Source organism: Giraffa tippelskirchi, chromosome 4, assembly GCF_054371585.1.
Source record: "Giraffa tippelskirchi isolate mGirTip1 chromosome 4, T2T-mGirTip1v1.2.pri, whole genome shotgun sequence".
NCBI classification, from domain to species: domain Eukaryota; kingdom Metazoa; phylum Chordata; class Mammalia; order Artiodactyla; family Giraffidae; genus Giraffa; species Giraffa tippelskirchi.
The window spans coordinates 16327355-16348498 of record NC_137278.1 but is presented as its reverse complement, the minus strand read 5'-3'; the positions used below and the strand labels follow the sequence as shown (position 1 = coordinate 16348498).

Here is a 21144-nt window from a genome sequence, read left to right as displayed (position 1 = left end):
ATGAATCAGACCCCCTTACCATGTAATCTGGGCTATTTTGGAACAGCCTTAAGAAGGTTCAGAGGGACCACCTCATTGTCAAGGTCTTAGAGGGCTCGTGGCCATGGGATATTTTTATAGCCTCTCTCGGAGTCAAGAGCAGTGCAGATTTTGTACTCATTCTGAATTTAACTAGTATTTAAGTGTGCTGATTATAGCTGCAAGTACACCTTTTATTCCATTTTGTGGTTGGAGAGGTGGCCGGGGAAGAAGCCTTGGAAATTTACAGCACAGAAATAGCATGTGGTCTGTCTGCTTGAAGGAACCGATCCCTCCATGAGCAGCAGCGAGAAGGCCAGCAAAGGGCCTGAAGCAAAGACAAGACAATGAAAAGAGGCTTTTTGTCATCACATCCCTGTTACCAGGGGCTTCCCAGGTGGCGCTAGCAGTAAAGAAGCCGCCTGCCAAGGCAGGAGACCTAAGAGACGTGGGTTCAATCCCTGGGTCGGGAAGATCCCCGGAGGAGGAACTGGCAACCCACTCCAGTATTCTTGCCTGGAGAATCCCATGGACAGAGGAGCATGGTGGGCTACAGTCAATGGGGTCTCAAAAAGTCAGACGCAATTGAAGTGACTTAGTACACAGCACACCCTGTTACTATAGTCCTAGAGAGACCCCCAAAGAAGCAGGCAGCCACCCCAGGGCTGGTGCTTAAGAAGACCCAGGACACAGCAAGTCTAGCTGGTGAACTGGGGTCACCCAAGCAACACATCTAGACATGATCTGAACATGAAGAAAATGATGAAAGTGGAAATGCGGAAATCACTTTCTAACTGGCTTTGCTTGAGGGAGCAGCTCTCCTACTTGTGGAGATGAACTACTGTTGGCAGAAGGGCCTAAAAAAGACTGCAAAACCTGAACTCTGGTCCAGCTGCCAGCATCCTGGGGACCCTCTGAGGTCACCAGATTCTCCTCTGCTGAACTAGGGGTTCAAAGGAACGGCCTTTAACCTTGGGGTTCCTGCACATCCCCTGTTCTCTCCTAAGGGTCAAGAGTGGGGAGATCTTAGCTAGCATGGGCCACCAGTGCCCCAAGTTTATTCCAATCTGAGCCTATTTATTTTTAAGACATCAGGCTACCAGAAGACTTCTTTGAAGAACGGATCACTCAAATACCTCCCCCAAATAAGTCTGGAAATCCCTGCGTGATGTTAGCAACACGACTTCCTTTAAGCAGAACACTCTGCAGTTCCACATCCAGACTCATGGGTGCTGCCTGGCAGGGATGTGTGCAGGAGAAGAGGGCATGGAGATCTTGCCCCATAGGGTTTGGCATGGCACCAGCCACCTAACACACACTTTCGACAATGAAACCCTTGTATGTCCCAGAATTCAAGTCATTGTGGAAAACATGGGACAGACAGGTTTCTTTTCAAACAAATACACTCCTGCCTGGCCTTTTTTTTTTTTTTTTTTTTTTTTTGAGAGAAGATGGTGTGAGCTTCTTTATAAACACATTAGAAAGTAAGGGCAAAATGAAATTATAGGATAAGAAAATCTAGAACATCATGTTGCTAACTAATGTTAATGTGTTATGTCCTTTCTCTATAATGGATGAAGGAAGCCCCTGTGTTACATACAGATTAAGTCTGGACTAGTCATCTAATCCAAATTGACCAACAAATATTTCTTTACACTACACTTGTTGCTCCCATTTCACTGCCCATCTACACAGGAGTCAGTTCGTAAAGAATCCACCTGCAATGCAGGAGACCCTGGTTCAATTCCTGGGTGGGGAAGATCACCTGGAGAAGGAAATGGCAACCCACTCCAGTGTTCTTGCCTGAGAAATCCCATGGACAGAGGAGCCTGAGAAATTCATAATCTTAAATGCATTTACTTAAAAAGAAATCTGAAAATCACTGAGCTGTCCCTAGTCCAAGAAGTTAAAAAGCAGCTGCAGAATAAACACACAGTAAGTAGAAGGAAAGATCTATTAACAGATAAAAACAAAAATAAAACACAAAATTAAAGACAGTCATAGAGTCAAAAGTATTTTTCTTTGAAAATAATAATAAAACATATACTGTCTGGCAGGTTGGTCAACAAAAAAATGAAAGAGATATAGCCCAATTAACATATCCATAATGAAAAAAAGACAGAAGGGATTTAAAGTAAAATGAATAATTTTATGCTAATTTTAACCTGAAAAACAGGTAACTATGAATATACTCCTAGAAAAATATAATTTAAGAAAACTGAAAGAAATCCAGTTTAAAAAGAAATAGGAGTTCAGATCATTTTAAACACCTTGAAAAAATTAGATAAATATCTAGCAACAAGGAAACCACGAGCTCTTGTTTTTAGCTGAGTACTACCAAAATTTCATGAGCAGATTAATTCAAATCATACACAAATTCTTGCAATAAATAGGAAAAAAAAGGAAAAATAAGAAATAAAAACTTCTCTCTAAATCAGACAAAAGCAGTTAAGGAAAGGAAAAATATAGGCCAAAGTTACTCATGAGTAAAGAAACAAAAATTTAAAACAAAATAAGAGCAAATAGAATCCAGATGTGCATCAGGCACGTATTTAGGGGGGAAACTAGAGTCAAAAAAGCTAGATTTATTGTAGGCATAGAAGAGCGTTTACCATTGAAATAAGTCATATGTGTTAGATAACATACTAAGAAGAAAACAGTGGAAATCATACCTTCATCCTAATAGATACAGAGCAGTCTTTGATAAAACTCAACATACACTTGTGATTAAAGCAGAAAACAACTCTGCAAAACAGAACCATAAGGGAACCTCCTTAACCTAATTAAGGGTATTTGGAAAAAAAAGTGACAGCAAACATCAGTCTTAATTAAATAAGAACATTTCTTATAAAGATGAGGAACAATGAAGGGCTATCTTTTATTGCTTCAGTTCACTGTTATATTAGAGTTCTAACTCAAACAAAGAAAATAGGAAAAAGAAAATGCCAGAGTTGAAAAGAAATAAACCATATTTCAATTATTCACAAATGACTTTACTTCTAGGAGGATCTATAGACAAAAATGTTAGAAATACTAAAAGTTTAAGTGTCTGGATGTAAGATATGTATAAATATCAATTGGACTTTAATCCTTTGCAAAAATGACATCTCCTAAGGCATCCCAAAACTAAGGTGGCTAGAAACAAACATGTCACATGTACCTAAGAGCATACAGAAAATGAGTAAGACCTATTCACAAAAGTATACAACTTTCCCCAAATATATGGATAGAACACAAACATATGGATAGCGATACAATGTTCATGGATAGGAGAACTCAATATAAAAAATAAACTCAGTTCTTTCTCAGTTGACCTATAGATTGAAAGCAATCCAAGCAAACCCTCCACTGGTTTTGTTGTTGTCTTTGTCATTGTTATTCTTGTTTCCTAAATTAACTCTAAAAGTTCTATAGAACAGCAAAAGTCCAAGGACAGCCAAATATCACCCCGTAAGAGGAAAAAGGTGAAAGAATCAAATATGAAGGTGTCACAGAGAACTACAGTAATTAAGAGCAGGCAACACTGATACAGAACTGGGCAAATTAACCAAGACACAGAGAGAAAAGATGCAGAAACAAACCCACGCACCTGGGGAAACAAGACATCACAGGCTGTGTGTCCCAGATACACGGAGAAAACGGATCGTTCAATCAGTGGTACTAGGAGAATAACTATTCATTACGGATAAAACCAACACTGGATTCCTATGTCAGACACAAAAATTAATTCCAAGTAATTTTAAAACGGGCAAAAGAAGAGCAGGGAGTAACTTATAACCTTGAGACACAGAAGAAAATCTTAAAGGAAAGGCTCTAACCGTAAATGGGCAAGGTTGTCTATGTAAAACACACTAAAATCAAGAAAAGCACCTTGTGAAAATATACGGCACAAACTAGAAGGCGATCTTTTTTTAACACGTGAAACCACCATTGTGAGTCTTCTGAATATGTAAAGAATGCTTTCAAGTCGATGAAAAAACACAACCCAATGAGAAACAGCATCAAGGAGATGAACAATCTTTTTACAGTAAATGAAACAGATGATAATTAAATATGTGAAAGAAGTTCAAAACTGCTGGTACATTAAGTTCAGTTCAATTCAGTTCAGTTGCTCAGTCGTGTCCTACTCTTTGCGACCCCATGAACCACAGCACGCCAGGCCTCCCTGTCCATCACCAACTGCCAGAGCCTACCCAAACCCATGTCCGTTGAGTCGGTGATGCCATCCAACCATCTCATCCTCTGTCGTCCCCTTCTCCTCCTGCCCTTAATCTTTCCCAGCATCAGGGTCTTTTCCAATGAGTCAGCTCTTCGCATCAGGTGGCCAAAGTATTGGAGTTTCAGCTTCAACATCAGTCCTTCCAATGAACACCCAGGACTGATCTCCCTTAGGATGGACTGGTCGAATCTCCACATTAAGTTCACTCTACTGTTAATTTGTCAAAAATTAAGAAGGCCAATGACACCAAGTGTTGGGACAAGACAAGTGTGAAGCTTAAAGGAAACTTTTATTCACTGCTGATAACAATGTGAATTGGTATAACCACTGTGTAAATTAACAGGACATTTTCTTGTAAAGTTGGTCATAAATTAGCCTTTCTTTAGTCCCAAACTCACCTCCCTGGTATATAACCAAAAGAAAAAGAAATGGCATATGTGCAGCAGAGATATGTGCAAGAATATAAATAGCAGGGTGTTTTGTGACAGCAAAAGACTGAAAATAACTCAAACACCCACTGACAGGAGGAAGCAGGGATGTTAACCTTATCAGATATTATATAAGTGAGATGAATAAATATAGCTGCACAGAACAAGGCTGTTAAATCCTAGAAACAAAACACTGAACAACATCATGATACAACTTTTAACGAGTAGTATTATATATATTTTTAGGGATACAGACTACCAAAAACAGCAGGGAAAGATGAAAGGATAGTGCAGGGAAGGGCAGTCAGATAGAGGAAAATGTCCACATTGGGGTCATGGAGTTGGTGATGGTTTTGTTTGAGACAAGTTCATTAATTATACTTCATGACTCACATATATAAAGTGTTATATATATATATCAGATCCAACCTATCAGATGTTTTTTAAAAGATATGATTAGAATGGTGTTGTCTAATCTGGTTCAGATTTAAAATGGGTATATCTCCAGGTATATTAAATTTTCTAGATGGTGAAACTAAAAAACAAATTAAAAATTATTAGTGTTATTTTTCTGGGGAGGACAAAGAGATGAAGCATTTACACTTGTGTTTAATAATTTTTCTGTACTGTAATAATTTTACTACATGCATGTGAAGTGAAAGTTAAAGTCGCTCAGTCGTGTCTGACTCTGTGACCCCATGGATGGTAGTCCATGGAATTCTCCAGGCCAGAATACTGGAGTGGGTAGCCTTTTCCTTCTCCAAGGGATCTTCCCAACCCAGGGACTGAAACCAGGTCTCCCGCATTGCAGGCATATTCTTTACCAGCTGAGCCACAAGGGAAGCCCACTACACGCATATATGTATTAAAAATGTTAAGTAACCAGCTTAAATTGGTGAACTTCAGAAACTCAGAGGCTGAGAGCTACAAGAGCTCCTCAGTGGATTCCAATGGACCACTGTTGATTTATTGTCAATGAATTTAAAGAAAACAGGGATATCTGGGCTGAGCTGGTGGCCAGATCTCTGAATGTATGTCCTAGACCATGTCCACATGCCACCCCTACCCAAGCCTCCATCCATCTCCCTGGCCAGGGAGATAGCTCTGGGTCAAGAGGTCAAGAAGTTCAAGGAGTCAAGAAGTCAGATTCAACTCCAATACCAGCTCTTAAGGTCTATGGATTTCATCATCCTTTTTAATTAAGAAGACGTCCTTTAGGTCCTGTCCTATAAAAGAACAGGATCATGTACTTATAATTTCTTCTCTATTCTAATGGAAACTTTTCGATTCTCTTAAAAAAAAAAAAAAAAGGACTATGAAATGCTTTCCCTTGGCTAGGCCCCTCTTCAGAGATTGTGAAATGTGATTTTTTTTCCCCAGCTTGGAACAATTTATACATGAAACATCCTGCTTCTTGTTAGTCCTCACATTCAGTTCACTCACTCACACAGTATGCTCTTCATTCTGATGTTTCAAAACCCCACAGTGCATCTGATTTTCGTTCTAGGGGGTGCTGGTGATAAGATTACACTCTCTGATGTTCACTTCAGCTTGCACCACAATGTTGAACTCGAACTGGGCAGAGAGGATCTAGAACAAAATTACAAAGTACCTTGCAAAGTATCTGGTAGGGCCAACACTTCCTAACACATCTAGGGCTGGCTGCCCTAGAGCCCGTGGGCCTCATGTCAGCCTCGTCTCTCCCCACACTAATCCTGCCCACTAATGGATTTAAAGTGATGTTCCTTAACTCTGCAAATAATTCATCAAGTTCAATATATATCGCCCCTCCCTCAGCTGGGTAGTGACTACTCAGGATATCTTTAGATTTCCACAAAGCACTGGCCAATCCCTCTTTATTAAAGAGACTCTTTCAAAACTCCAACACCCAGAGAGGACACCATCCCACTGCCACCAACGTCTTGCTTGTAGACGTCTCACAAACCTAAATAATGTCCATTTTTAACCAAGCTCTTTTCCAAGACTCCCTATTCCTCTCTGCTTTTCTGGTGCTGAAAGCCCATCCAAAACCTTCTTTACAGGCAGAAAGGTCAAGTGAGATGTGGAAGCTGGGTGTGCCGGGTTAGCTGGGCTCCACCATTTCCCAGCTGTATCATCCCGAACAAGTCGCTTTTGGTCTTAGTTTTCTCAGCTGGGCCGTGGGAACAACAGTAGCTATCATCACGGGAGAGCTGCGTAAGCGAACAGTGCACAGCGCACATGGAGGTTCAAGTATAAACTCCAAGGCCATGCACCAACGGCAGCTGTGAGCAGACATCTTTTGCTATTTCATCTCTCCCTAGGCATGCGGACGGTGGCTTCAGGAGCCCAAGAGTAAATCAAGGTTGTGGCTTCTTTCTGCTGTGCTGGAAGGCAACCCTCAGTCCCATCCTCCAAATTCCTACAGCCCTCCCAAGTAACCAGACCATCCCTCCCCTGAGCACAAAACGCACATGACCATGGGAACGCCTGGCCCTCCTCACAGCTGTGTGCAGGGTGCTTCCTGTCATCTTGTTTGCATCTTCTGTGCTCCCAAGGTCCGCCCTCTCTACCCCTCCCTCAGGTCCCAGAGGAGGCTGCAGGTGGTCATTCCATTTGCATTTGGTTCCTGATCAGTAACGAATAGCTGAATGTTGTTTACACACCATGAGAACCGTGCCCACCCTTCGGGCACAGCTGGTCGTCACCCGGGACTTCCGTGTAGGCAGGGCAGCACTGCTCACTGCTCACAGCTTCTTTTAACAAAGAAGAAATCCAGGCTCTGAGATGCCAGTGACTTTCCCCAGCTCTGATTTCCTGGTGGCTCAGATGGTAAAGCATCTGCCTGCAATGTAGGAGACCTGGGTTCAATCCCTGAGTCGGGAAGATCTCCTGGCAACCCACTCCAGGGCTCTTGCCTGGAAAATTCCATGGATGGAGAAGCCTGGTGGGCTACAGTCTATCGGGTAGCAAAGAGTTGGACAGGACTGAGCGACTTCACTTTCACTTTCCCCAGCTCCTGGGCAGGAAGGGGTAAAGCTGGGCCTGGACCTGCCTTTTGACTCCCCGTGTCCGCCTCTTCCACCACAACACAGAGCTTTGAATCTGCTCTATGTGCCCCAAAGGGGAGATTTTTCTGGTTTTCGTAGGGAGGAACTGAGCTACAGCCAACAATAACTTTTTACAATTTTTTAGTTGTCATAAAATTATAGAAGAATTTTAAATAGTTCCAGAAGATACAACTTCTGGCATACTGGAAATACTGTCTTTTTAAAATAAAGTAGCAACAGTTGAAAGAAGTGTAATTTCTAGTATATCATTTATTCTTTTAAATATCCATGAATAGCTAAAGCAATCTTGAGAAAGAAGAGCAAAGCTGAACACATCCTGACTTCAAACTATATGATGAAGCTACAATAATCAAAACAGTATAGTACTGGCATAAAACAGACACACAAATCAATGGAACATAATAAAAATCCTAAAAGTTTCTGCATGGCAAAAGAAATCATCAATAAAGTGAAAAGGCAACTTGTAGTATGGGAAAAACTATTTGTAAATCCCCTATCTGATAAGGGGTTAACATTCAAAATATAGAAACAACTCATACAACTCAATAGTAAAAGTACAAATAATCCCATTTTGAAATGCGCAAAGAACTTAAACAGATATTTTTTCAAAGGAGATGTACAAATGGCCAACAGGTAGATGAAGATATATGCTCAACATCACTACGCATCATGGAAACGCAAATCAAACCACAAGATGCCACCTCACACCTGTTAGAATGCCTGTTATCAAAGAAACAAAGGGATAAATGCTGACAAGGGGGTAGAGAAGAGGGTACCCTTGGACACAATGATGCAAAGTGTAAACTGGAACAGCCCCTGTGGAAAACAGTATGGAGGTTCCTCAAATTATTAAAAGTATAACAACATGATCCAGCAGTCCCACTTCTGGGTATACATTTGAAGGAAACAAATTCATTAACTCAAAGAGATAACTGAAGTACCATGTTCAGTGTAGTTCTACCTCCGTAGGCAAGATGTTAGAAACAACCTACGTGTCTGCTGACAGATGAACGGATAAATATATGTATATGGGATATATATGGCATATATAAGGTATAAATACAATGGATTATTATTTAGCCTTAAAAAAGAGGAAGTCCTGCCATTTGCAACATGAATGAGCTGGTGGCATTATGCAGCTGAAATAAACCAGACCACAAGGTATCACTTATATTGAAATCTTAAAAAAAAAAAAAGGAAAACTCACAGAAACAGAGGGAATAAAGGTGGCTGTCAAGTGCAGGGGAGTGGGGGAAATAAGGAGCGGTTGGTAAAAGGGTGAAAACTTTCAGTTATAAGATGACTAAGATCTAAGGATCTAACATATAAATGGTGACTACACAGGCCTCTGGTTTAAACCAATATATTCAGAAAAAGTTTCAGAAAAAATATGTTCACTTCAATGCACCTCTCCACAGAAAATACCTTAATACATGATTTTATCATTACCATGTTTCAGTTATATGTTTGTCCATATTATTTGCATATTTATCTCCTTCCAAGAGTTTAAAAGATGAAGACAGTTTTCACTGTTAAACCAATGAACTGATAAGAATTCCTTTCTACCAGGAAGATTTTACCTTATTTTAAATTCAGATAAGTGTGTTTATACATAGTTGATACGTAGAATAAATTATGGAATACGCTCATAAAATCAGCCATTAAAATAAGTAAATTCAGGACTAAAATGAGATTGAGGTAAGTCAATTATGTTATGCAGTTTTCAATAAATGATAATGACCAGATACTAAAGATTTCCTCACTAACATTAATCAAGTATGTTAACTGTAGCTGAAACCATTAAGTATCATAAATGATGGTATTTCTTTGGTAAAAGGGATTGCATATATTTCTGAAGCTCTGCTGTTAAGCTTTAGGGAATTAAAAAAAGAAAAAAAAAAAGTACTGTATGCAGGAGGAAATGGCAACCCACTCCACTATCCTTGCCTGGAAAATCCCATGGACCAGGGAGCCTGGCAGGCTGCTGTCCACAGAGTCACAAAGAGCTGGACACAACTGAACGACTGAGCACACACTCACTGTGCATTTTTTAAATTGAGGAGGGGAAAAAAAATTCCATTAATTTTGTTAAGCCACATAACTACACTTTTCCTTGATTATTTTCCCTGTTTTCCATATTTTCTTTGTAACAGTGTCCAATGAATCTGTCCAAATTACTTTAAAAACATTCTATCACTATGCTAACAAATCCTGATGGTTCCCGACCACCCACAGGAGGGGGTCTAATCCAGACCCACAGGGTCCAGCCCGAGGGGCCCTGAGCACTGCCTTCTGCCCTCTGTCCCTCCCTTCTCTCTACTCAAGACACATCCCTTCAGCCGTGAAGGGACCTAGTACTCAGCACCCGTTTCTCACAGTCTCAGTTCTGCTCCACCCTGCACTCAAGTTTTGGGAACCGGCATCCCACACCTGCTGGCTAACATTCATCAAAGGAAAAGGTCAGAGCAGAAACCCACCCACGGCTCCTCCTCCATCCCTCTCGGACCTGCACACAATAGGTGCTCATTAAGTCTGCCTGGATGTCCAGAGAAACTCACGCTGTCCTGGGAAACAGGCACTTGCTTGTCTCTGACCAGAGGTCCTCGCTGCCACTGGGCCCTGGGACATGGAGACGGTGAGAACGCTTAGCAGACTTACCCAGGAAATGCTGAACTGACAGCACAGCCTAGACAACAGCACGTGTAGCTCTCAAAACAAACCGAACAAGAACAACAGCAAAAGCCGAAGAAACTGCAACTGAGACAAATATGTGACCGTTTCAATTTCTTTTACCGAGACTTTCAGCCACGGGATCTCAGAAGAGCATCTTTACGTGTTTCGGTTTCTAAAAGGACTGCAGGCCTAACCGCCTCAGCCACTCTGAAACCATGAGAACTAAAGCCAGGTATTGATATTTTCGATTCTAGTTAGTGTTTCAAGAGACCTTTGCCTTAAAGCTTCACCAGCCAAGACTGAGCCCCGTGTCCCAGCTGCAGCTCTCGGAATGCCGGCCGTTGCCAAGGCCGCATCAAGGCCAAGGCTCAGCTAAACTTTCTTTACAGAAGATTTCTTTTCTTATAGATGACATTCTCCAATTGAGGGGGAGGGGGGAAGGAAAAGGAAAAAAACTCTTGTTTCAGATTTAGTTCCTTCAATCACAGAAGTGAGACCTGGGGGTGGTTTATATCCTCTGAAGGCTGTTTCTCTTTATAAATCCTAAACATTTAAAAATAGCTTTGCCTGTGCTGGAATGTCACTTTCTGGTATTTGGGCTTCTTCCACACGAATCTTTTTGTGACTATGAAGCCATTTCAGTTCTTGGAATTTGCTGGAGACAGATTCCCAGACACAGCGTCCTGGGAGGTGGGAGTGGGCTGATGCAGGGAAAAAGCACAAGTCCACTCGGCTTCGCAACGCGTTCTTTTCCGGGGTGCTTTCACGTTCCCCTCATACCTGGGGAGACTGTGTCCGGACCAGTCAGTGTACTGAAGAGAAAGATGCAACAACCCTAAAACATTGTAGCTGAGGTCAAAACACACACATACACTCACACGCTCACTCAGTACCCAAGGCCTGTGAAGAAGGGCGGAGGGGGCGACAGTGCTTGAAAGGTCACTTATCACACTTCCTGTTTCCTTGCAGCGCTGATCAGCCAGCTGGAGACCTCCCTTGGCCTCAGCAAAAAAAATGTGTCAGTGAGAAATTAGCAACAGATTCCCAGGATTACTGGAGAAATGCTGGTAATGTCGGTACATGGTACACGGTCAAGGGACTCAAAGGGGATTCTCAAGCAGGCCCTTTGAGAGTGCAGGCGACAAGGCTGGCCTAGTGGTTAGGACTCCACGCTCTCATTGAGGGTTCAATCTCTGGTCAGGGAACAAACATGCTGCTAGCCAAAAAAATTAAAAAATAAAGTGCAGGTGGTGAAAAGGCAAGGCAAGCTGATGAGGCCTTGAGGCTGTCAGGGAGGGAATCCTGGAATTTAGCTTCCCTAAACTGCCCCAACAACACAAGAGATGACTCTACACATGGACATCACCAGATGGCCAAATTCACATTGATCATATTCTTTGCAGTGAAGATGGAGAAGTTCTATACAGTCAGCAAAAACAAGACCGGAGTTGACTGTGGCTCAGATCATGAATTCCTTATTGCAAAATTTAGATAAAACCAATAGACCAATCATGAGTGTGAATGAAAAGTCGCTCAGTCGTGTCTGATGCTCTGCGACCCCATGGACTATACAGTCCATGGATTTCTCCAGGTCAGAACAGTAGAGAGCGTAGCCTTTCCCTTCTTCAGGGAATCTTCCCAACCTAGGGATCAAACCCAGGTCTCCCACATTGCAGATGGATTCTTCACCAGCTGAACCACAAGGGAAGCCCATGGTATGACCTAGATCAAATCCCTTATGATTATACAGTGGAAGTGACAAATAGGTTCAAGGAATTAGATCTGATAGACAGAGTGCCTGAAGAACTAGAGACAGAGGTACATAACACTGTACAGGAGGTGGTGATCAAAACCATCTCCATGAAAAAGAAATGCAAAAAGGCAAAATGGTTGTCTGAGGAGGCCTCAAAAATAGCTGAGAAAAGAAGAGAAACAAAAGGCAAAGGAGAAAAGGAAAGATGTATCCATCTGCGTGCAGAGTTCCAAAGAATAGTAAGGAGAGATAAGAAAGCTTTTATAAGTGATCAATGCAAAGAAACAGAGGAAAACAATAAAAAGGGAAAGACTCCTGAGATCTCTTCAAGAAAATTAGATATCAAAGGAACATTTCATGCAAAGATGGGCACAACAAAAGACAGAAACGGTATGGACCTACCAGAAGCAGAAGATATTAAGAACAGGTGGCAAGAATACACAGAAGAACTGTACAAAAAAGATCTTCACGACCCAGATAATCACGATGGTATGATCACTCACCTATAGCCAGACATCTTGGAATGTGAAATCAAGTGGGCCTTAGGAAGCATCACTATGAACAAAGCTAGTGCAGGTGATGCAATTCCAGCTGAGCTATTTCAAATCCTAAAAGAAGATGCTGTGAAAGTGCTGCACTCAATATGCCAGCAAATTTGGAAAACTCAGCAGAGGCCACAGGACTGGAAAAGGTCAGTTTTCATTCCAATCCCAAAGAAAGGCAATGCCAAAGAATGTTCAAACTACCGCACAATTGCACTCATCTCACATGCTAGCAAAATAATGCTCAAAATTTTCCAAGCCAGGCTTCAACAGTACATGAACCGAGAACTCCAGATGTTCAAGCTGGATTTAGAAAAGGCAGAGGAACCAGAGATCAAATTGCCAACATCTGTTGGGTTATAGAAAAACCAAGAGAGTTTGAGAAAATCATCTACTTCTGTTTTATTGACTATGTTAAAGCCTTTGACTGTGTGGATCACAACAAACTGGAAAATCTTAAAGAGATGGGAATATCAGGTATTCCTGAGAAATCTGTATGCAGGTCAAGAAGCAACAGTTAGAACTGGACATGGAACAACATACTGGCTCAAAATTGGGAAAGAATTACATCAAGGCTGGATATTGTCACTCTGCTCATTTAACATATATGTAGAGTACATCATGGGAAATGCTGGGCTGGATAAAGTACAAGATTGCCGGGAGAAATATCAATAACCTCAGATATGCAAATGACACCACCCTTATGGCAGATTAAAGAGCCTCTTGATGAAAGTGAAAGAGGAGAGTGAAAAAGCTGGCTTAAAACTCAACATTCAAAAAACGAAGATCATGGCGTGTGGTCCCATCACTTCATGGCAAATAGATGGAGAAAGAATGGAAACAGTGAGAGACTTTATTTTCTTGGTCTCCAAAATCACAGCAGATGGTGACTGCAGCCATGAAATTAAAAGACACTTGCTCCCTGGAAGAAAAGTTATGACCAACCTAGACAGCATATTAAAAAGCAGAGACATTACTTTGCTGACAAAAGTCTGTCTAGTCAAAGCTATGGTTTTTCTAGTAGTCATATATGGATGTGAGAGCTGGACTATAAAGAAAGCTAAGCTCCGAAGAATTGATGCTTTTGAGTTGTGGTGTTGGTGATGACTCTTCAGAGCCCCTTGGACTGCAAGGAGATCAAACCAGTCCATCCTAAAGGAAATCAGTCCTGAGTATTCATTGGAAGGACTGATGCTGAAACTGAAGCTCCAATACTTTGGCCACCTGATGCAAAGAACTGACTCATTGGAAAAGACCCTGATGCTGAGAAGGATTGAGGGCAGGAGGAGAAGGGCACAACAGAGGATGAGATGGTTGGATGGCATCACTGACTCGATGGACAAGAGTTTGAGCAACTCCGGGAGTTGGTGATGGACAGGGAAGCCTGGCGTGCTGCCGTCCATGGGGTTACAGAGTCGGACAGGACTGAGCAACTGAACGGAACTGAAAGTGCCCCATATCCCCAGGTCCAGGCACACTGACAGCCCACTGCTCCTGTCTTCCCAGCTAAGCCCTCCAGTGTCCCGGTACAGACAGCACTGGCCCTTCCCCTGCCCCTCCGGGCCACCCATCATCCAGCCTGACCTCCTCCTCACAACCCACGTGCTCTCTCCTCAAGTCACCATGGTAACCTCCTGGTGACCTGGGTCATCTCTCTCCCACTGACACTGTTGTTCAGACAGTCCTTTCATTTCGCTCCTCTGCTCAGCCAAACAATATTCTTTTTTTTTTTTTTTTTTTAATTTTTCTTGGAGTATTGTGGATTTACAGTGTTGTATTAGTTTCAGGTGCACAGCAAAATGAATATATATATATATATATATTTATATATGAATTTATATATATATATATACACATATCCATTCTTTTTTAGATTCTTTTCCCATATAGATTATTAGAAAATATTGAGTAGCATTCCCTTTGCTATACAGTAGGCCCTTGCTCATTATCTATTTTACATATAGAAGTGTGTATGAACCTAGAAATTATCATACTAAGTGGAGTGAGTCACACAAAGACAAATAACACATGATATCACTTATATGTAGGGTCTAATTTTAAAATGATACAAATGAACTTTTTTACAAAACAGAAACAGACTCACAGATCTTGATATTTCAAGTCTTGATCTACCGTGTGCTTAGTTGCTCAGTCGCGTCCGACTCTTTGCAACCCCATGGACAGTAGCCTGCCAGGCTTCTCTGTCCATGGGATTCTCCAGGCAAGAAGACTGGAGTCGGCTTCCATTAGCTCCTCCAAGGGATCTTCCCAAACCAGGGCTCGAACCCAGGTCTTCCGCATTGCAAGCGGATTCTTTACTGTCTGAGCCACCAGGGAAGCCCAAGAATACTGAAGTGGGTATCCTATCCCTTCTCCAGAGGATCTTCCCAACCCAAGAATCAAAGCGGGGTCTCCTGCATTGCAGGCAGATTCTTTACCAACTGAGTTACCAGGGAAGCTCCTGTGCCTGCTTTCAACTCCCCAGCTGAACGGTCTAGATAACCACACAACCACACGGATGGGGGTCTTTCCATCTGTGGCCATGAGCTCCAGCCTCTCCCTGGAGGTCTCCTCACTCTTTCTCTTTTTACCCAAACTAACAAGACCTCCTGCACCATGGAAGTCTCAGCTGATGACTTCACTTCCAATTTCACAAAGAAAATAGAAGCAATCACAAGAAAATGCCTCTTCTGAGCGCCACATTTGTCTGCCATGTAGTCCATCCCCACCAGTAACTATCTGTGTTCCTCCCTAAACAACCCCACCTGTATACAAACACAGCTCCCTCACCTACTCAAGACACAGTCTCAGCAACCCTCTGTCCTATATTAACATTTTTTCCTATCTACTAGACCATCCCCACGGATGTATAAATAAAGCTAATGCATCTAACTAAAAACAAATTCTCTCAGCCTGACTTACCCCACCAGACACCATCCCATATTCTGCTCCTCTTGGCAACAAACCTCCTCCAAACTGTTGTCAACAATCTCTGTCTCAGATTTTTCCCTCCATCTTTCCCTCCAAACCCACTCTCCCTGGCCTTGGTTGCCATAGCCACCAGACCCACTTGACATTTGGCTGTTTTTACTGAAGCCACCAATGACCCGCATGGCACTGGTTCAAGAGTCAGTTCTCCGTCTCCACCTCACTTGGCCCATCCACACACTGGGCACAGCTCATCATTCCCTCCTTCTGAAATGACTGATGTGGCTTTCAAGAAGACTCACCCCTGGATTTCCCCCTTTCTGCCTGGGGGTTGCTTCTTCGTGGTCCAAAAGCTGGAAAGTCCCAGGACCCAATCTTGATAACTCTTCTCTCCCCAGGATCTCATCTGACCTTATTCCTTTAATAACCACAGACCAAAGACCTCCGCTGTATCTCCACCTCAGACCACTGTCTTCCACTACCAGATCTGGATATACCTGTCACTCACCATCTCCTTTTGGGGATCTTATAATCTCAAATGCAATCTGTTCAAAATCAAACCCCTTGTGGCACCACACCCTTGCCACCACCCTGGCGGACTTCCCCATCTCAGTTGGTGACAACTCTCCAGTTACGCAAGTTAAAATCTTTGCCATCATGATGGACTTTCCCTTCTTCTCAAGCCCTACATCCATTCTGCCAGGACACCTTAAGCGTCCTTTCTTCAAAATATATCCAGAATGTGACCACTTCTTGCTTTTCACAGCTACCGATGGAGCAGGCAACTGAATTATCTCTTGCTGGAATTACTACAGTGGATTTCTCTAATGACCTCTAAGTGGTCTCCTGGTCTTACCCTATCCTCTAACATCAGTGCCAGACTGAGCCGATTAAAATGGATCCTGTCCCTTCTCTGCTTAAAACCCTGCCCTGACTTTCAAACCTAGAATTCCTCCAACGGTCCATGATGCTAAAACTTGGTCCGTTCTCCACTGTCTCCTGACCACCCCATGCCACCTGACTCACAGCTCTCAGCTGGTTCCCCTCCAGCCCCTCTGCCTCCTGGTGTTCCTGGACTCTGGGCCTTCACACACACACTTCTAACTCCAATTCTCTTGTTTCAGATGCTAACTGCCTAATTCCCACAGTTCCTTAAATCCCGGTTCAAATGTCAACTTTTCAAGGAGACCTCCCAGAGCACTCCATTTAAAACTCCACCCCTCTAGGCCTGGTAGCTTTTTGTTTTCTCCAAGACACTTACCCCTGGGAATGAGACATAAAATTTACTCCCTCACATGGTGGAGTGGACACTGTCTGTCTATCGGTGCCTGTCCCCACCCTCAGCTTCCACTCACATCCTGCCATCCTGGAATTTCTATGAAAGCAGAAGGGTTACAGAAGCACTGGGCACAATGCAAGCAGCTCAGTCCATCTGTTCTGGGTGAATCCATAAATAATGGAAACTCTGGAGACACCACTTTGATATTCTAAACCTGTTTCCCAGTCTACAAAACCAGACTGGCAATATCAACCTCATGAAGTTGTTAAAAGCAGTAAACGAGGAACTGGGTGGAAATCTTCATAAAATATTAATTACTATAATCACTTAACATAATATGCTAAGGACCATCCTCAAAATTCATTAAAGGGAAGCAAACTAGGCAACAGCTTACATGGTATGGTTTAAGAAGTTCGGAAAAACTCATTCAGGGTCTTTCCCAACAACTGCCTGAGATTCCACCTAGAAGACTTAAATGAAGGTTTTCAAGCTTTCATTTTCCAGATTCAAAGTTACCTCTGAAATGTCCTGATGGGAGGAGAGGAACGGTCTTCTGGCCAAATTCCAGGGTCCGCAGGGGCTCAGCTGGCTCGCCCCCTCATGGCAGGACGCCCTTCTGGAGGAGGGGGAGGAAGTCTCTGGCACTGGGGTCCCTGCAGACTTGGGGCAGGGGGAGAACACCAGACTCCGCTGAGTGCTGACCACCTGGGGACAGGAGAAGGGTACAGGAGCTTAGTGAGCAGGTCTGGGCGGCGGGCGGCAAACATCCGCATGCCCGCTCAGCACCATCCCGGCATCAGCCTTTCCAATCTCCAACCCAAGAGGGAAAGCCTCTGCTATAACCACTAAAGTCTAGGCAGATTAATCTATGAAAGTATTACAGTTCACTGGAAGAGGAGCTGAGGCTTATGGTGTAAGTAACCAAACTCCACCACGAGGTTAACAGATACATTTACCACCACGGACAATTTTCAGATGACAAAGTGTCCCTGGTCTTCCTTTCCACCCCCCCCCTTTCCCAATCACAGCTGTCCAGGTTTGCCCCAACTGGACTCCTACAGGGAGAGGTTTAGGTCTGTAGAAAAGCAACATAAAGCAAGATGGCATGAACTGCAATCCCCAGGGTAACCACTAAGGAGATAACTGAAAAATGAATAATGAACGAACTACAGAATTAAAAAGGCATATTAGAAACTAACACTGGAGAGGCAAAATAGAGGAATAAAGGAACACAAATGACACAGATCCGTGGGGAAAAACAGCAAAACGGCAGACATAAATTCTTTCTCATCAGTAATTATACTAAATAGTCTAAACATTCCAATCAAATGGCAGAAATGGGTGGTACAATGGATAAAGAACATATGCTGTCAAGAGAGACCCACTTCAGAACAGCATCAAAGAATAAAATACTTTTAAATCCAAAAAGCTATACAACATTTATATGTTGAAAATTACCAAAACATCATTACAAGAAATTAAAAAGTAAGTAAATAGACATCCTGTGCTCAAGGACTGAAAGACAATATTGTTAAGACAGCAATAGTTCCCAAATTGATCTTCAAGTTCAAGGTAATCTCTTAAAATCTCAGCTTTCTTTTTTACAAAAATTGACAAGTTGTTCCTAAAATTCATATAGAAAATTACCAAAACATCATTACAAGAAATTAAAAAGTAAGTAAATAGACATCCTGTGCTCAAGGACTGAAAGACAATATTGTTAAGACAGCAATAGTTCCCAAATTGATCTTCAGGTTCAATGCAATCTCTGTTAAAATCTCAGCTTTCTTTTTTACAAAAATTGACAAGTTATTCCTAAAATTCACATGGAAATCCAAGACACACAGAGACAAAATAACCTTAAAAATGAAAAGCAAAGTTGGAGAATTCACATTTACTGATGTAAAAAAAAAAAAGGAAAAAAGCCACCATAATCAAGATAGGGTAATACTGGTATAAGAACACACAGAAAAGGGAAAATGGCTTGGAATTGACATTCAGAAATAAACCCACATATTTATGTTTAACTGATTTTTGACAAGAGTGCCGTGACAATGCAGAGAGTAAATGATAGCTTTTTAAAATATAGTACTGACATTCAAAAATGAATCTCTACACAGACCTTATACCTTCCACAACAATTAACTCAAAATGGATTATAGACCTAAATGTAGGAACAGAAAATTATAAAACTCCTGGAAGAAATCGTAGCAGTAAATCTTTGTAATCTTTACATACTAGCTTCTTAGATATATCTCCAAAAGCACATACAACAGAAGAAAAAGAGGAACTCAACGAAAATTTTAAAATTTTGTGTACTACTGACAACTATCAATAAAGTCAAATCAACCCCCAGAAGGGGAGAAAATACACACAAATCCATCTATCTGATATAGACATTATACATATCTGATAAAGATGTATATAGATTACATAATGAACACATTCAAATCAACAATAAAAAGAGAAATAACCCAAATAAATAATGGGCAAAAGATGTAAACAGACATTTCTCCAAAAAAAAGATATTCCAAATGGCCAACAAGTACATCTAAAACTGCTCAAAATGATTATTCAGCTTAGGAAAGGCAAATCAAACGAGATATCACATCACACCCACTAGGATGACTAGAATCAAAGACAGAAGACAACAACTGTAGGTACAAATGTAGAAAATTCTGAACCCTTACGTTACACATTGCTACTGGGAACTTAGCGGTCCAGCTACTTTGAGAGATTGACAGTTTCTCAAAGTGTGAAACACAGAGTCACGTATAACCCAGCAATTTCACACCTAGGTATGCACCCAAGAGGACGGAAAACAAATGTCCGCACAAAAATGTATATGTGAATGTTCGCAGCAGCATCACTCAAAATAGTCAATAAGTGGAAACAACCCAAATGTCCATCAACTGGGGAATGTGGTTTGTCCACACACGGATTTGGAATGCTACAATAAGGAGGAACTATGAAAGCATCCCAGGTGGCTCAGTGGTAAAGAATCTGCCTACAATGCAGGAGACCTGGGCTCGACCTCTGGGTCAGGACGGTCTCCTAGAAAAGGAAATGGCAACATACTCCAGTGTTCTTGCCCGGGAAATCCCACAGATGGAGGAGCCTGGCAGACTACAGTCCACAGGGTTGCAAAGAGTTGGACACAACTTAGCAACTAAACACACACATGAATGCATCATGCTAAGTAAAAAAAAAAGAAAGTCAAGCAAAAAGGCTACAAAACGCAAGAAAATATATATATGAAATGTCCACAACAGGCAAATCCAAAAAAACAGAAAGCAGACTGATGGTCTCCAGGAGTCTGGGGCATGCAAGAGTAAGGAGGGACGGTCACTGGACTGGGGTTTGGGAGGGAACTGAAAATCTTCTAGCACTGGATGGGGGTGATACTTGTACAACTCTGGAAGTATCCTGAAGATCCCTGAATTGCATACTTCAAAATGGTGAATTTTATACTACATGAATTACATCTCCAGGAAACTTCTGTTTAAAAAGAGTAGTAGTGAGCTGTTACTACTACTACTACCCCGTGTGCCCACGGGGTCACAAGAGTCGGACACGACTTAGTGACTAAACCCCCACCAGACCTGAGATACATCCCAATGGACAGACCCACATCTCCTCGGGAGCCAGCTCTCCCTCCCTGCGCTTTTACTGAGATGACAAGCTTGGCCCCAGTGAGGTCGGAGCAAATGAGTTCTCCGGCAATGCTCCAGACCAGCTCCCAAAGTCTACAGCCTTTGATGTGTAGGCTGAGAGTTCTGAGCGACCCTCGCCCCTGGCCTGGTCCCTGCACAGAGCAAGCCCCTTCTCCTGCAGGAAGCTCCTCCTACACCCTGAAGCATCAAGGTACCAACTCCAGAAAACATGCCCCTGTGTTTTGCACCTCCTTTCTCTGCCTTTACTTGGCAACCAATCTGAACCCTTCAAACAAAAGGTACTACAAAACAGTCTGCTCTACTACTGCCATTTCTCCCACATACAAAGAGCCAGTAAATAAAATTATAATCTTCAGCAAGAAAGAACAGCTCGGGCTGAGCTGGTGCAGGGACAACAGGAAACTGAGCCACACTAGGAGGAGGTTTATGTAGAGAGGCTGCACACAGGACTCTCTGCCCAGAGGCTGTGCTGGGAGTCCTGGTGTTTTCAGGCCACCAGCAGGTTGGAGGGTCCCCCTGCCAACTTTCCAGAGCCCCGCTCAGAGGGCGGCTTTGCACTGGCATCGCCTGGCCCCCACAA

At 42.4% G+C, this 21144-nt stretch overlaps 1 protein-coding gene across 45 annotated transcripts in view; it reads right to left on the bottom strand.

Annotated features, from left to right (window-relative positions):
* The window catches only part of RNF144A (ring finger protein 144A), a 206231-nt gene that overhangs the window by 156616 nt on the left and 28471 nt on the right, over positions 1 to 21144 (bottom strand). For 32 of the 45 annotated variants that reach the window (XM_081597080.1, XM_081597095.1, XM_081597064.1 and 29 more), the window contains one exon: positions 17407 to 17595. The exons of 2 other annotated variants lie outside the window; for them this stretch is intronic. Coding sequence is in view for 9 of the 43 variants with exons in the window: in XM_081597067.1 (XP_081453193.1) it covers positions 7311 to 7485 (175 nt within the window). In the remaining 34 variants the exon portion in view is untranslated. Of the gene's footprint in view, positions 1 to 6108; positions 6256 to 7310; positions 7490 to 10273; positions 10374 to 15913; positions 16101 to 17406; positions 17596 to 21144 lie in introns of those variants that run through there. 11 more of the 45 variants (XM_081597075.1, XM_081597073.1, XM_081597074.1 and 8 more) reach the window with 5 other exon arrangements.